This window comes from Syngnathoides biaculeatus, chromosome 3, assembly GCF_019802595.1.
Source record: "Syngnathoides biaculeatus isolate LvHL_M chromosome 3, ASM1980259v1, whole genome shotgun sequence".
NCBI classification, from domain to species: domain Eukaryota; kingdom Metazoa; phylum Chordata; class Actinopteri; order Syngnathiformes; family Syngnathidae; genus Syngnathoides; species Syngnathoides biaculeatus.
Window position 1 is genome coordinate 23,323,808 of NC_084642.1, and position 17,388 is coordinate 23,341,195.

General features: G+C 41.2%; 2 protein-coding genes across 5 annotated transcripts; one reads left to right on the top strand and one right to left on the bottom strand.

The window, feature by feature from the left end:
- Positions 1–158: 158 nt before the first annotated feature.
- On the bottom strand, positions 159–9,019 carry LOC133498262 (zinc finger protein OZF-like). Of its 3 annotated transcripts, none has more exons than XM_061814880.1 (4): positions 6,909–7,042; positions 4,125–4,241; positions 3,243–4,039; positions 159–1,777 (listed from the first exon to the last, which is right to left on the bottom strand). In XM_061814880.1, exons 3-4 carry the CDS (start codon positions 3,436–3,438, stop codon positions 726–728), a joined length of 1,248 nt encoding a protein of 415 aa, XP_061670864.1. In that variant the 5' UTR covers positions 3,439–4,039; positions 4,125–4,241; positions 6,909–7,042; the 3' UTR covers positions 159–725. The 3 variants fall into 3 exon arrangements, with proteins under 3 accessions (XP_061670864.1, XP_061670866.1, XP_061670865.1); XM_061814882.1 differs by lacking the exon at positions 159–1,777 and adding an exon at positions 8,628–9,019 and having other exon boundaries at positions 3,283–4,039; positions 6,909–7,286; XM_061814881.1 differs by lacking the exons at positions 159–1,777; positions 3,243–4,039; positions 4,125–4,241 and adding an exon at positions 8,628–9,019 and having other exon boundaries at positions 4,764–7,286.
- On the top strand, positions 8,428–13,198 carry LOC133498263 (oocyte zinc finger protein XlCOF6.1-like). Of its 2 annotated transcripts, none has more exons than XM_061814884.1 (2): positions 8,428–8,489; positions 11,293–13,198. In XM_061814884.1, exons 1-2 carry the CDS (start codon positions 8,438–8,440, stop codon positions 12,396–12,398), a joined length of 1,158 nt encoding a protein of 385 aa, XP_061670868.1. In that variant the 5' UTR covers positions 8,428–8,437; the 3' UTR covers positions 12,399–13,198. The 2 variants fall into 2 exon arrangements, with proteins under 2 accessions (XP_061670868.1, XP_061670867.1); XM_061814883.1 differs by lacking the exon at positions 8,428–8,489 and adding an exon at positions 9,528–9,848.
- The last annotated feature ends 4,190 nt before the right edge of the window (positions 13,199–17,388 follow it).

The window sequence follows — 17,388 nt, forward strand, 5'->3', positions numbered from 1 at the left end:
TATTATATTCTTTCCCGGATATGTTTTCTCTCGTCTAGAATTATCGCACTGTGCAGCATACACACTGAATTGAAGAGTGGAACAGATTGGAAATTCATGCTGACTCCTAACCCCCCAAAAATGATACAACTACATATTTTGTAACAATTATTTGCATTTATTCTTAAACTGGTTGATGTTTGCACTGGCAGTATGTTGGTATGACTCATTAGAGCGTTGGCCCCATGGTTCTGAGGACCGACATTTGACTTGACTCTTAACGTCAATACTATGAATAATATGACAAGCAGTGTTTTTTTATTCATCACAATATTGCTCATTTTTGTAGCAGCTTGCCTTAACTATCATACTACAATGCTTACTGGTCTTCCCATGTCTAGTTTTAAATCTTGCAATTAGTACAAAAAGCTGCAAGAAGAAAAGTTTCATATTACCCCTACACTGGCCACCTTACTTTGGATCCTGGTCCACTTTGGGTGAGATTTTGTCTTGGCGCTTGTTCATCTGGCTGACTTAAGAGGTGCCCTCTCTTTGATCCTGAGCATAATGTTCACAACATGATGGTCTTTTGGTGAGATAATTTGAGAGATAAAGACAAATCATCAGGTTCTCTGTTTTTGTTTTAATTCAGGATTACAGATACACTTTTTTTTTTTTTTTAGGTTTCCAGCATAACAAGTAAAACTAGATAAATTCGTTAAATATCCAATTTCTTCAGTCTACATTTAGGTCTTGCTGCTCTTTCCCCCAGCACACTTATGTCTTTTAACATGATACTTAACGTAGAACTTTTTGTCACAAACACTGCAACTGAATGGTCTCTCGCCAGTGTGTATTCTTGTATGTGATGTTAAATTCTGCTTTTGAGAAAACCTTTGCCCGCAGACAAGGCAGCAAAATGGTCTCTCACCAGTGTGTGTTCTTGTGTGTTGAATCAATCCTGTACGATACCTAAAGCTTATGTTACAGACTGAGCAAGTAAAAGGTTTTTCTCCCGTGTGTGTTCTAGTGTGCGATCTTAAATTTCCTTTTACGGAGAACCCTTTACCGCAAACTGAGCAGACATAAGGTTTCTCCCCAGTGTGTATCCGTGCGTGTGTTCTTAAACTCGAACGATTACCAAAACTTATATTACAGACAGAGCAGGTGAAAGGTTTATCCCCAGTGTGCGTTCTTGTGTGCTTGATTAAACTTCCCTTTTGTGTGAATCTTTTACCACAAACTGAGCACACAAAAGGTTTCTCCCCACTGTGTGTTCCTGTGTGTTCAACAAATCCTGAGCTATCAGTAAAACTTAAGGCGCAGAGCGAGCAGGCAAAAGGTTTTTCTCCTGTATGTGTTCTCATATGCTGGTTCAAATTATGCCTGGCAGCAAAGGTTTTCCCACACTGAGAACACTTCAACTTTTTTTTGTCAGCGTGACATTTCATATCGCCTTTTGAGTGTTCCTCATCAGTATCAGGACTGTTTGACACACTATCCTCACTACCTAATAGTACAGCTCGGAGGCTGCCTGCTGTGGATCCTCCGCAGTGGTCTCCATCACTTTCAGTTGGGATGTATCGACTTGAAGTGCCGCTCGGTAGTTTTGCTTCTCCATTCTTTACAGTTGATCCTTTATTTCCGTCCTCTTCACACTTTACAGGGACATGGGTAAACTGGAAATTGGTGATATTATTGTCTTCCTCTTTGACTTGGGGGTACTTTGGCTCCTCTTCCACTTTAATGTGGGAAAGCTCCGGCTCCTGCCACTCTTGGTGAAGATCTTTACTGACATCTACAGGGCACAAGAAGACCAACACAGCTGGTTTGGTGAAGCCAAGCTTTATTTACTAAAGTCACATTTTGTGATGCACATTATTCTTGTCATGCCATTATCCAAACCTCTTATCCTCACAAGGGTTGCGGGAAAGCTGGAGCCTATCCCAGCTAGCTTCGGGCGAAAGGCGGATTACACCCTGAACTGGTCGCCAGTCAGTCGCAGGGCAGATATCGACACCATCACTGAGCGGGAATCGATCCCACGTTGCCCGCACCAAAGCCAGGCGTGTGTACCCCTACACCATCAGTGACTCCCACATTATTCTTCAGATGATTTGTTTTATTACAATGGCAAAGAACAGGTATGATTATGACTCGAGAAATCTAAATCCTCAACGCTCTCCAAGTCAACCGCCAGACATTGTCAATGCTCCTTGACCTTCTTCACTGTTAGATTCTCTTAATCTGTGTGAACTACAAATGACTAAGGACTAATCACTTTATAAATTCACAATTAAAAAAAAAAAACCTCTTTAGAATCAATTCAAAATTAAAACAGAGATATAATAAATTGAATAACTCAACTGAAAATAGTCCAATACACAGTAAATAACAATTAGCATTTTTATCTAACACAGTAAAGAAACTCGTTCATCATTGCTTTCCAAAGTAAAACAACCACAAAAACAATGTTTTCACATGTCTTATTTTGATGAATTGAAAATAATTATCCTGCTTCACTATTATAATAAATATAATTCCCCCGATTCATTTTCTGATCCACCTATCGTCACGAGGGTGGCGGGTGTGCTGGAGCCTATCCCAGTTATGCTTGGGCAGGAGGCGGCCGGGGTGGGGGCGGGGTTGGGTACACCCTGAACTGGTCGCCAGCCATTCGCCGGGGGAAAAGAAACAAACAACCATTCACACTCATATTCACTCAACCATCCATGCATCCATTTTCTTTGCCACTTTGCATCCTCACAAGGGCCCCGGGGAGTGCTGGAGCCTATCCCAGCTGTCAACGTGCAGGAGGCGGGGTACACCCTGAACTGGTTGCCAGGCAGTCGCAGGGCACATGGAGACAGACAACAGTCACACTCACAATCACACCTAGGGGCAATTTAGAGTCTCCAATTAATGTTGCATGTTTTTGGGATGTGGGAGGAAACCGGAGTGCCTGGAGGAAACCCACGCAGGCACGGGGAGAACATGCAAACTCCACACAGGCGGGTCCCGGATTGAACCCGGGACACTCAGAACTGTGAGGCCAACGCTTTCCAGCTGAGCCACCGTGCCGACGCTCACATTCACACCAATGGTAAATCTAGAGTCTCGGATGAACCTATGCATCTATTTGGGATGTGCGAGTGGCCGTTTCGCACGGGTGGATCCCGGAAACTCCAACAGGAAGGCCGGAACCGAACTGAGCATGCTAACCAAACCAAACGCGTAAAAGAAAGTGGCGAAGATTAACAAACCTGCTCCTTGGAATTCCTCTCGAGGCTTCTTGAAAACATCCTCCAGTAGTTGACGCTGTCGCTCGTTCTCCTGTTTTGCTCGAGAAAGTTCCTCCTCGTACTCTGCAATCGTCCCTTTAAACGCGACCAATATTTCTTCCACGGCCGCACTCAGTCGCTGATTCAGCAACTCTCTCAGCATGTCTACTTTACACATTTTTCACACGATAGTGACAACACTTTACATTCGCTATTTATCTCCCCCCGAACGACGTATTGATCACTTCCGCGTTGCTTTTTTTGAGGAGCTAGCGAGCTAAGCTAAACTTTGAAGCTTCAACGCACGTAGCTGCGACAAGTTTACGATGTTGTCCATGATAAAGTTTTTGTCCAGTAAAGTAGTGATGTGACGTACTCTTCAGTATGCTCAGTAGTTATCCAGAAAGCGGTTTTTAGTGACGACTGGTCGAGCCACGGAGGGGTTTCTGCATTCACGAGTGACGTCAGGTTCTCCGCCCCACTGCCTGGTTGATCTCACATGAACCAACCTTTCGGTTGAGCTCGCTCCTCGCTCCTCTCTTTACACGGTGCGTCTCCCACCAGCGAGTCGAGGGGGCAGCAGAGGCGCAAGAGGGTCAAAGGTTTGCATGAATGAGACGTTGGTTATGTCTGAAATCACTCCCCGAATACACATCTGTGTTGTGTCGAAATCGTTCACTCATTCACTCGCTATTCTTTTTATGATGGACTATATAGTGAGCTCATGCATTCATAACAGCTTTCGTAGACTACACGGCGCTCTTGTAATGACGCCACAGCTGTCGCACAAGAACAAAGAATTAAAAGAAGTTTGTTGCATATTATTAAAATGAGAGTTTGTAAACAAATGCTTGACAAAGTTACCTGCATCCATCCATCCATTTTCTGAGCTGTTGATCCTCACAAGGGTCACGTCAGTGCTGGAGCCTAATCTCGCTATCTTCGGGCAGGAGGCGGGGTACACCCTGAACTGGTCCCCAGCTAATCGCAAGGCACATAAAAACAAACCACTCACATGTAAGGAAATTTAGAGTCTGCAATTAACCCATGTTTCTGGGATGTGGGAGGAAACCGGAGTGCCAAAAGAAAACACACACAGGCACGGGGAGAACATGCAAGCTCCACACAAGTCAGGATAGGAATGAAACCCAAGTCCTCAGAACTGTGAGGCCAATACTCTAAGCATTTGTGCCAACGCGTTGCCAAGTTATCGACATTCCTTGTGAGGATAATATCAAGATCAGACTACCAGGCAAATTTGGTCTTTCACTTTTGAACTATGTCAGACTACTGTCATAAAATCTTGCCGTACCTCAGTCAGACAATGGCAACACTACACAACACCGTATACCCACTTTTAAGATCAATGGGCTTTATCTTGTCATATCAAGCACCGTCGGACAGGCGGAACGTGAGTAATTTCTTCTCGGGCTCACAAGCATGCAACAAAACGGAATGTAGCCGAGCAAGCAAGCTCGTGCTAGCACTAACGGTTGCACGTAAACATGCTGACATTCTGTTGCATCATGCTCTTTGGCTTCGATAAACATTGGTTTGTACGCAAGAATAAACGGCGACCAAGTATGTTGACGAAAACAATCAGGGGACGAGATACGTGCATCACAATACACAATCCTATTGATCAACACCAAGATGCACTGTCATGCTACATGGAAGATATAAAAAAAAAAAAATCAAAGATACTACACTTTTCATTTTGACATCATTGGGGTTATTGTTGGTCATACATTATGTCACATTCGGGCAAATATCGGGGCAAAATCTCATCTACACATTAGTGGTACATAGAACAGAAGGATGGATATTAGTTAGGGGTTTGTTGCCATCTTGGAGCATCATAGATATTGAGGTGTATTTTTTTTTTTTTTTTTTGGAGGACTACTTTTTACTTGAGTGGCATTATTGTCAACATTTTTATTAAATATATTTTGTATTATAGACCGCTTATAGCTTTGTCAGTGTGTAACCCGCCATACAGCTAAATAATGTCAAAAACAGCATTGACCTTTGAGAACAGAAGTGTAAAAGAATAATAATAATATATAAGATCTTACAATCTAAGCCTTACACTTATAACAAGTGTCTGTCCCAGTTATAATTTTTTTTGTTTTGCTTTGCTCTGAAAACGAAGACAACAAAAGTCAAGACATTCTTCTTAAAATATTATTTCACGATTCGAGAAATTTCACAAGCGTTTAATTAAAATGATTGTCAAGAGAACGGACTTTATCATCTAATACATTGCATTCTGCCTCTCCATTCATATTTAGTGAAAATTGATACAATTCTCCAGATTATGAGGCAAAGGTTGGTTTGTTAAAATTCCTTAAAATGTCAATGCAATTCAGAGTAAATATTTGTGATCCTCATCAAATGCATATGAAGAATAGAATAAAAATTTTCGTCCCGCAGTTGCTGTTTGGTGGTGTAGTTCCATCCACCCTTGTAGATCTCTCAGTAGGGTTGAGGTCACAGGATGATGGGGGCCACACCAGAAATCTTTCTCCCTTTACAAGGAGTTACAAATGAATTGAATTGACACCAACTATGTTCTTTCATTTTCCTAAATAGCCAATGAGATTTATAATGAATAATATTGATAGCTGACTATTAGCTTTGATAAAAATGTAAACTTTGTTCAACAAAGTCACCGCAATAACGTCGTTTTTTTTTTTTTTTACAGTGTTTTAAATTATTGGACACAGCAGTTCAAAAACAAAGAACTATGAAAAAAGTTATTTGTTTTTTTACGTCATTACACGGACTTCATTTAAAAGTTCACACTTATATAGTGTCTTTCAAGGGACCCAGGTATACGTTAGCATTTTATTTCCTGTTCAACAATTTTTTTTCTTAAATTCAGGGTCACCAATGTACTTTTACAACCTAGAAACCCAAAATCAAGCGTTTCCTGTCGATTTTAGGTCCTGTATCTTTATTTACTGGTACTTTTCTCACCAGGACACTTGTGTTTTGTTACCAGATACTTTTGAGAGAAGCTTTTATCACACACACTACAACTGAATGGTTTCTCGCCAGTGTGCGTTTTTACATGCTTAATTAAGTTTGAACGTTCACTGAAACTTAAGGTGCAGACTGAGCAAGCAAAAGGTTTCTCTCCAGTGTGGGTTCTTGTGTGTATGTTTAAATGTGCTTTACGAGCAAATCTTTTGTCACAAACCAAACAGGAAAAAGGTTTCTCTCCAGTGTGTTTTCTCATGTGTATGTTTAAATGTGCCTTACGGGTGAATTGTTTACCGCACTCTGAACAGTCAAAAGGTTTCTCTCCTGTGTGCGTTCTGGTGTGTGTTCTTAAATGTCCCTTTATAGAAAATTTTTTACCACAAAATAAACAGGCATATGGTTTCTCCCCAGTGTGCGTTCTCATGTGTTTACCTAAATTTGAACGTTCACTGAAACTTAAGGTGCAGATTGAGCAGATAAAAGCCTTCTCCCCGGTGTGCGTTCTTATGTGTGCTGTTAAATGTGCCTTCTGAGTGAATATTTTATCGCAAAGTGAGCAGGAAAAAGGTTTCTCTCCTGTGTGTATTCTCATGTGCACTTTCAAACCCCACTTTGAGCCATATGTTTTCCCACACTGTGAGCACTTCCATTGCATGCCATCACCTTCAGGGTGTTCATAATCAGTGTCGGGAAAGTGTGATGTGATGTCGGCACTGTCAGATAGTGGAGGAAAGAGGCTGTCTGCTTGTGATTTTCCACAGGGGTCTCCATCACCTCCTCCTTCTTCCTCATGTTCATTTTTCATGATAATTGTCAATGGAAAGTTGTTGATATCTTCCTCCTCTTCTTCTTCTTTAATGTGGAGTGCCACTGGTTTCTCTTCCTCTTTAATCTGTGGCACCTCTGTCTCCTTCACCTCCACTTTGATGAAAGGTAGCTCAAATTCATCTTCATTTTTCATTTGATTGGGCTCTGGCTCCTCCTGCTCCACCTTGGAGTTCTGCTCCTGCTGCTCAGGACAAAGATCTTCTCCACTGATGTCTGTAGGACACAAGAAGACAAACAGATAATTTTGGTAAAGTCGTATGTTGTGACTTTGATGTGTATTATCATTTATATTGATATTGGCAATGTTAATCAGGAACGTGTAAAATTACAAGTTGTTTGACAATCACATTGAGCTTCTGTCAAAATTCCTTTTCAGTGAAAATGTTTTACATCACCTTTTTTTTTTTTAACTCTGTCTGAAAAGAGGTGGCACGGTGGCGCAACTTATTCCAGCGTTGGCCTCACAAGTCTGAGGAGCTGGTACTTGGGATTTTATCCTCACAAAGATTGCGGGAGTACTGGAGCCAATCCCAACTGTCATCAGGCATGAGGCTTGGTACACTCTGAACTGGTTACCAGCCAATCGCAGGCCACATAGAGACAGACAACAGTCGGACTCTCAATGACACCTAGGGCCAATTTAGAGTGTCCAATTAATGCATGTTTTGGGGAGAAACTCCACACAGGCACGGGAAGAACGTGCAAACTTCACACAGGCAGGGCCGGTATTGAAGCCAGGTCATCAGAACTGCGAGGCCAATGCTTTACAGCTGCGCCACTGTGCCGCCAGCTATTCTTCCTAAAATGGAGTAAATCAGTGTATTTTTTTTGTTTTGTTTTGGCTTATTATTTATCCAATGCTTTCATTAAAAATGGCTGCTTGCTTGACTATCAATAACTTAAAATACAGTACACATAACAATGTTTTTTTTTTTTTAAATAATTGCTGTATTACCTGGAATTTACAAACGTAAACCGTTACCCTGTTTTGTCAATCTTAGTGAAATAATGCACAAGGATTTGTTGACTAGGACAGCACGGTGGATCAGCAGGAAAGCGTTGGTCTCACAGTTCTGAAGTCCCGGATTCAATCCCGGACCTGCCTATGTGGAGTTTGCATCTTCTCCCCGTGCCTGCGTGAGTTTTCTCCAGGCACTCCGGTTTCCTCCCACATCCCAAAAACATCCAACATTCATTGGACACTCTAAGTTGCCTCTAGATTGTGAGTGTGGGTGTTTTTCTCTTTGTGCCCTGCGATTGGCTGGCAACCAGTTCAGGGTGTAGCCCGGCTCCTGCCCGTTGACAGCTGGGATACGCTCCAGCACTCCCGCGACCCTTGTGAGGATAAGCGGCTAAGAAAATGGATGGATGGTTTGCTGACAAGTTTTGGCATCGGAGAAAGCGCAGGATTTTGCCGTAAGGAAGAACGTTACATGTCAATGTGAATCGGTTTGTAAGGTCTCATTCGTGACGTCCGGTGGAGAATTAAGTAATCAACACAGGAATGCTGTATACAATTGTAGTTACTGGATCAAATTGAATCAGTAAACAAACCTCCATAGCGCAACACGGCTTTAGGCTTCTTGTAAAAAGAGTCCGGTATTTCACGTTGTTGCTCGTTCCCCTCCTTTGTTCGCGAAGGCTCTTTGTGCTTGTCTTTCGCCCTCTTCGCAAACATTTTCACACAATGGTCATAACACTTTGCTTGATAACTTTCCTCAAACCTTGTTGGCAGCTAGCATGCTAAGCTAATACCATATTCTGGTGCACCGAGACGAGTTTATCAATAATTTTGTAAGATGTAATTAAAGCTCTTGTGCACACGTCAAGTGGTCTTGGGACAAACTATGTCGAAGCTTTCGTACGTCCAGTCGAAATTCAGGAAACAAAATATTTCGGGTAGTGCGTGTGGTAAAGCAAAACATAACAGATGTACAATGCGGAAGTGGAACGGAAACGCCACTTGGACAAACTACAGTACGTGCTACGGTAACGAACATGCTCAAACATGCAAGCGATTGTTTAAACCATAAAATTTTGCACCAAGGTATACGGAATTTCAAATACTATTAAAGGAACGTAGAGAATAGGAGTTTCACATTTGAAATGCTTGACTCGCTAATTTCCACTCTCACTCGCGCTCTCACACGCACGCTCCATCCATTATCACTCTCAAACGCGCAGGCTGGATGGATGGAACTCCAAGATTTGTACCTGTGGTTTACGTGAAATAGAAATGTTAAAGTGAAAGTTTTGTAAACAGGTTTAATGCAGTGGCAATGTTGTGTTAGATAATCGCATTATCGTTGGGATCTTGTCTATTTGTGCAGCGACGGAAACCTTTACGCATCTCATTACCTTTTAGCCATTGCTGCGATAAATTTCGTCCCTTCCCTTTTGCCGTAGTGTTATGGTGGTTTGCTGAATAAAGCCCCCCCCCTTTTGCACGGCGTTTTGTGGGAAGCAGTTGAGCCTCCTTGAAAATCCTTCTTGAATTTGTTCTGAAGGCACTCAAGCCTCGACACAGAACGTCCCTATCACTACTTTCCTGTAGCAATGAATGCTTCTTCATTAGTCCATCTTAGCTTAGCTGAATAGAAAGCAGCGCGTTTATTAGGAGCTCTCAAGGGTTGTCATTTTTTTTGAAAATGTGTGCAAAAAGAGTAGAAGAAAAGTACAAAGGGGAACTTTCTCAAATGAAAGACGAAAACGAGCGCCAACGTCAATTACTCGACGCTCTTTCCACGAAGCCTCAAGTTGTGTCACACAATGCAGGTTTGTTCCCTTCTAATGCTCACTTGCTTAGTTATCCATCCATTTTCTTTCCCGCTTATCCTCACAAGGGTCGCGGGGAGTGCTGGAGCCTATCCCAGCTGTCCACGGACAGAAGGCGGGGGGTATCCCCTGAACTGGTTGCCAGCCAACCGCAGGGCACATAGAGACTAACATCCACACTCACAATCATACCTAGGGGCAATTTAGAGAGTCCATTTAATATTGCATGTTTTTGGGGATGTGGAAGGAAACCGGAGTGCCGGGAGAAAACCCACGCAGGCACGGGGAGAACATGCAACCTCCACACAGGCGGGATCGAACCCGGGTCCTCAGAACTGTGAGGCTAACGCTTTACCAGCTGACTCACCGTGCCAGCCATGTTTAGATACTACTTTCTAATTTTATAAAATATTCCCGTGTGCATGTCGTAATGGAATCCCCGCCATCACCTCGGGACATTGTTCAATACCATCATGACATTTTCAGCCGCCATTTTGTTTGTTTGTTTTAGAGATCATGGCTCAAATTGCAATTATCGTTGCTATTCGCTACAAAAAAATAACAACAACAATAACAACAAAGGATTTTTAATACAACTGATCACAATTTACGCTTGTGGACAAATATACAAACAACAACAATTTATGTATTACAATACAATTTTCACAAATTTTCAAATATGGGAATTCAACCTTTCCATGAAAATTTCAAACTCTGTTGTTTGTAATAATTTGGAACAATGGATTCTTAGGTTATTTTGTGATTTTTTTTATGTTTTAAATAGGGTTATTATTCAATGGGCAATGGTGACCGACTGGTTAGCACATTTCTGATATTGTGTGGTCAAATTCGGGCTCCCACCTTCTCTGTGTGAAGTTTGCATGTTCTTCCCCTGCCTGCGTGGGTTTTCTCTATCGATATGATGGTGTCCGTCCTCATGAGTATGTGAATAAATGTCTGGGAATCCAGGGTTACTGTGTATCTCTGGGTTTTAACATTTTGTTTGAAGCACAATGAAAAGCATTTTTGTAATGCTGGTTTTGCATGTACAATTATTCTTCTTCTTTCTTTCGGCTTGTCCCTTTCGGGGTCGCCACAGCGTGTCATCTCAGATGAACGCACATATATATTTGGCACAATTTTTACGCCGGATGCCCTTCCTGACGCAACCCTTCTCAGGGAGTGGAGGCCCCAGTGGGATACGAACCCACAACCCCTGGTTTACCAAACCAGTGCTCTAACCACTGAGCTACAGGGCCTCCACCCTCAATTATTGAACCCTCCAAATACCTTTGAAAGGAACATTAATATGATTCTTGAACCCCATAATTCTATGTTCTTAATAAACATGATCAATTAAACAACATTAAAGTCACAACATGAGACTTGACTAACCCAAGCTTGACTTTACCAATATTTTTTTCTTCTTCTTTGTGTGCTGCAGATGTCAGTCAAGAATATCTTAACGCTGAGCAGCATGAGTGGAACTCCAGTATGGAACAGCGGGAGCTAGAGCCCTGTCACATTAAAGAAGAAGAAGAGCCCAAAGGTACCCCCATAAAAGAAGAAGAGGATAAGACAGGGGTGCCTTTTCTTAAAGAAGAGGAGGTTGATATTAAGTTTCCCTTGATTGTTGTGAAGAGTGAAGGTGATGGAGAACACGGTGGCGGGGCACAAGCAGACGGCCTCATAGCTCCACTATCAGACAGTGACGACATAACGTCACAGTCTGATGACACTGCTGATCAACATTGTGAAAGTGATAGGACATGTCACCCTGACAACATACACCGGAAATGCTTACAGTGTGGGAAAACGTTTAGTTCAAAGTGGGATTCTAAAGTTCACATGAGAAGTCATAAAGAAGAAAAACTTTTCAGCTGTTCAGACTGTGGGAAAAAATTTGCTCGAAAGGCACATCTGAACATACACACAAGATCACACACTGGAGAGAAACCTTTTTGCTGTTCAATTTGCGGGCTTCGAGTAACACAAAAGTTTAGCTTAACAAATCATATGAGAACGCACACTGGAGAGAAGCCTTTTGCCTGCTCGGTTTGTGGTAGCAGATTCTCGATAAAGGGGCATTTACAAATACACACAAGAACACACACTGGAGAAAAACCTTTTGCCTGCTTAGTTTGTGGAAAAAGATTTTCTGTAAAGGAATATTTAAGAAAACACACTAAAACACACACTGGGGAGAAACCTTTTGTCTGCTTAGTGTGTGGTCTTAAAGTAACACAAAAGTTTATTTTAACAAATCACATGAGAACACACACTGGTGAGAAACCTTTTGCCTGCTCATTTTGCAGTAAAAGATTTGCGCGTCAAGCACATTTAAACTTACATACAAGAACGCACACCGGAGAAAAACCCTTTGCTTGCTCAGTTTGCACCTTGCACTTCACTGAACGTTCAAAATTGATTCAACACATGAGAACACACACTGGTGAGAAACCGTTCAGTTGCAGTGTGTGTGATGAAAGATTCTGTCATCAGTATCAGGTCAAGAGACACAAGTGTGCTGGTGAGAACAGCAGGAGGTAAATAAAGCTCCAGAATGTAGAGTTAGCAGCTCGGTGCCCCACTTGTGAGCACATCTGCATCACCTCTCTGAGGGGCTGGGTTCAAATCCAGCCCTGCCCTTGTGGACTTTAAATTTTCTCCCCATGCTTGTGTGGGGTTCAAATGTGTATGTGACCCTCTATTTAAATAAGCAAGTAGTCAAACAGCGATAGTGTTGAGAAATAAATAATATTCAAGCATACTGGCATTGCTTGGGTTGCTTTGTAGAAAAGTTGTCATTATTGTCATAGTACCGTTTGTTTTTTAAACTGCTGAGCATAATCATTTGGAAGACTGTTAGGACATTTTTTTTGCTCATTTCACTTTATTGTTCAAAAAAGTGTTAGTTGGGTTATTTTAGAAGTTAATGTAACTTTAGGTTATCAAAAATGTTTGTCACTGTTTTGGGTTGTTTTGTTCAACAGAATCCTGAACTTTATAGAACAATTTAAAACATTAGCAGAAAATCATACTGTCTGCCTAAGAAAATGAACAAGAACAGCTCATGTCTAATAAAAAGACTTCTTCAAGAATGTTTGTTTGTATACACAACACTCAGAAACCTCTTCATTTGTTATTTGCAAGAACATGTCACAGATAGTCGATTTTGTTACACACCATGAAATTATTATTCTAAAATGTAAATTCAGGATAATGTTAACATTTTTCCGTTTTGACTGGACAAAAGATTTCTGTACAGCAGGAATGTGTGGATATTAAAGGCCAAATAAGCAGATAAGAAATTGTACTTAATGGTTGTTGTGTATAATTGTAACTGTGACTTAATAAAGCAAGTGTTTTTTTTAATATTGTTTTTATTTTTGTTAATACGCAAACCTACATTTTCACCCTGCTGCTTAAAGTGCGTGCATGATTGTGAATTTGTGTATGTGTGTGTGTGTTTCCAGACCCGGCCAGTTACAACAATAATCTTGTCTTGTATTTCCATGTGTGGACTTCAATGTTTTTTTAATTGCGTTTAAAATAATGGAGCCACTGTAATCTCTGAGCGACCCTCCACTGCTACTACAGAAATGCATTCAGGGTGTGTGAAAGTTGAGGCGGCACTCTGCTCCCCCAAGTGATTCAGAAATATCCATTAAAAATATATTGCATGCATGTCAAGTTTTTAAATATAACCACAAAATGCATGCTTCTATGTTCAAAGAGCCTTTCAGACTACCTAGTTGAAAAACCCAGAATAAACATGACAGTTAGATGTACCAAAATGAATATTACTGTCATTTTGCCAATTGACGGTTCTGTCCCTCCATGCTATCACTGAATGACTAAACTTTTTAAAAAATTAATTCCGGTCTTTATTACGCTGTTGTTTCTGTGCACTTAAAATGATGCTTTCTTGACACCTTTTATCAAGCAATTTCTCTGAACAAATGTGTATTTTACTGGCTACCTTTCTCAAATGTCCTAGATTTTCCCTGGTCTAGATTCAGGTGGCTAGACCTAGATGCTACAGAGGCTATTTCCAAACCAATCCCACGAAGTTGTTAAATGGCCAAAATATTAACCCCTGAGCTCCAGTAAAAGGAACTCTGAATGCTTCAGCGTACCAAGAAGATTTTGGACAGTCAAACAGTGAAGGATAACCCCTTCTTGTTCCAACATGTCTGGACGAGTGCACAAGGCAAGGGCCAGGGGTATGGATGAAGTTGACTGGCCTGTTCACCACCCTGCCTTCAACTTGATAGAACCCCATTGGATTTACAGTATTTCGAGTGGACAGTGAGCCAGGCCTTCTCGTCCAACATCAGTGTGTGAACTCCAAATATGCTAATGGAAGAATGGGCGAAAATCCCCATAAACTCACTCCTAAACTCTTTTGAAAGCCTCCACACAACACTTGAAGCCGTTACAGCTCCTAAGGGTACGCCAACATTATATTGAAGTGTATGGATTTAGAATGGGATATTTCCTAAGAGTCAAAGCAGGTGAGTGAATACTTTTGGCAATACAGTTTAATGTATGGGCCCAAGGATGGTAAAACTGTATAACTACTGAAACTGTGACTGTTGCAGGAGAACTGTAACTGAATCTAGACTGACTATAACTTAAAAAAAAAAAATTGTAGACGCAGGAATTTTAAATAACATGTGGAACACTATAATTGTCTGACTTGTTTTTTTATTTTTTATTCAGAATCAAATATATACATCAACCAATCAACCTAGATGAATGTAATAGAAAGTCTGTCACAATTTATTTATTTTTAATTGTTCCACAGAATCAATTACGACTGCTATTGTCACCAGTGTACTTGTGCTTCTTTACAAGAAACTAATTACAGACTCTTATTTCACACAGTACAATGTACTGATTTCTCACCAGTGTGTCCTTTTGTGTTTAACTAAATCTCAACTGAAACTAAAGGTGATGACTAAGTAGGCTAAAGGTTTCTTACCAGTATGTGTTCTTGTCTCTATGTGCCCTGTAAGGAAATATTTTTATGCAAACCGGACAGGCAAATTGTTTCTCTGCAGTGTGTTTCCTTATGTGAAAGGTTAAATGTCCATTGCGGGCAAATTTACCACAAGCTCAACACGCAAAAGGTTTTTCTCCAGTGAGTATTCTTGTTCTTGTGTGTGTTCTTATGGAAGCCTATTGCTACCCCCTGACCACTATAGTTATAAATCAAGAAAATCACTTCATAACATGATACTTTTGTTATAACGTGATACGTTTCATGTTATGCAAAATTACATGTTGTGTGATAAATTACAATTATAATGTGAGCAATTTCATGTTATAACATGAACAGTTCCATGTTATTACGTTAGACAATTCACATTAAAATGTGAAATTTTTACATTATAACATGAAATTAACCACATTATAACTTGTAATTTCTCACATTATAATATGAAACGTTGCAAGTTCTGGGTTATAATGTGAAAAAATTGGTCACTCACATCCTTCCAAAGTGGCGTTGAGGATACAGGTAGACACAGCAAGAGGTGGCCTCTCAGTTTCGCAGGTATTTATGTCGTGTGGTAGTTATGTCGGAGTTTCAGCCGGTCGAGAAGACTTGCACCAAAGACAGGATTGTTAGAATGACGGCACCAATGATGTAGGACACTGTTGTCAAACTCAAGACCAGGCCCCAGATTCGGCCTGCGAAGGCAAATAATGTGTATCAACTTCCAAGACCTGTTTAAAATATGTACCAAAATTTCAAATTGTCATATCATAAATGATATTGCTAGCATTTTTGTGTTTCCAAACAGACAATAGTTGAAAATAGCATTACCCTTGATTTCTGATTCTAGTTCAGAAATATCATGTGTGATGACACAGTCAAAGACTTTTTTGGGTTTCACAATAGGGAAACCGTAACTACAACATTTCCCGGGACAATAATGAGTTTGACACTCCAGATGTAGGACAACTCAATGTGCCCAAATTTTCATGACCATTTGATGACACAATACAATTGACCTTGAAGGAAAAAACTTGGGAACAATCGGTCACCGAGAAGGAGGGGAAGGATATTTTGTTAATGGGGATGGATGGAATTTAGAGAGTGAGTCCCCAGAAAAATAAAAACTAAACCATGAATGTTTTCTCATCCCCCTGTTCCCAAAAACTCAGTGATTTTGGACACCTGTTTACCTTCTCAGAATGATGTCTTGATTGTCTTTCCACAGTGCAGTGCAATTTTGGCAGAGCAAGCAAGTAGAATAGATATTTAAACAATAAAAGCAAAGCCTATGGAATATATAATATACACTAGATATCTAACATTGATATGAAAAATGTAGACATTTAAGTGAGATAAAGTGAATAGATAAAAGAAAGTTTCAGGTTCTGAGCCGCATTGCACTGTTGATACAGAGAATTATTGTTTTGCTGCTTGTGCATATTCCACATTAAGTATGAGCCTGGTATTCCCGTATGTAAAGGAGAAATGTTCAGGTTGAGGTGTGATTCAAAATCATCTCGGGATAGTGAGTTCAGCAGTGACACAGCTGTGCGGTAGACGCTACCTGGATTACGGAGTCGGTGGTGCAGCGCTCTGTTGTGCTTCCCAGAAAGCAGGATGGTGAACGGGTGTTTTCTAGGGTGTGTGTTTTCCCTGATGGTGGGCCCAACCTCTCTGGATGCATCTTTTCTGGTAGACACCCACCAGTCTGGGGAGTGGGCAGTCAATGAGCCTCTGTACAGTTTTGATAAGATGTTCGAGAAGCTTCTTGTTGTCAGCAATGCGGCCAGGCGGGTTATTCTATTGTGATGCTATGATGATGATGATGGGTTCCATGGCTGCCCAGTAGAACTTCATCTGCTGTTTTGGTAGCTGTGATTTCTCCTCAAGTATCTCAGGAAGTGGAGCCTCCGGAGCCCTTTCTTTGCCAACGCCGTTGTATTGACGGAGGTGGACCCCCAGCACACCTTTTACTTCCACACCATCAATCTTGACAGGCCACTGACCAATGGCTTGTTTTTCCTGAGGTTAGGGATCCTCTTTTTGTTCTTCGCTGCATTCAGGATGAGGTTGTTGTCTCGGCTCCACCTCTGCCCTATGGAGGATTTGCATGTGACGTCACGAGACCACGTGAGTTTGTTTAGGCAGCCATATTGGTAGGAAAGCTGCAGAAGAATCCAGACGTAGTAGCGTAGGTTTTGGTTGTTTTTGTACCTTTTCTTTTCTTTTTTTTTCTCTACACAATGGAGAGCACAAACGAATGCCGTGATGAATTTTCTGTGTCTGACAACATCAAACATCTGCATCAGCAGTTAAAGGCCTGTTATGTGGACAAAATCAAGTCAATAGAGACCAATCCATACAGACTACTGAAAGAGATGTTTTCTTCTGTTATGAGTGCTGCCAATTGACCCCTCCGTAGAAATTGCGTCATCTGCGTCACTGACCAATCAGAGGTCAGAGATCTGCATAAACCACGCCCCTTCTTGGCATCCGCCGTTACCTCAGACAAAGTCGCATGGTCCAGTATAGGTT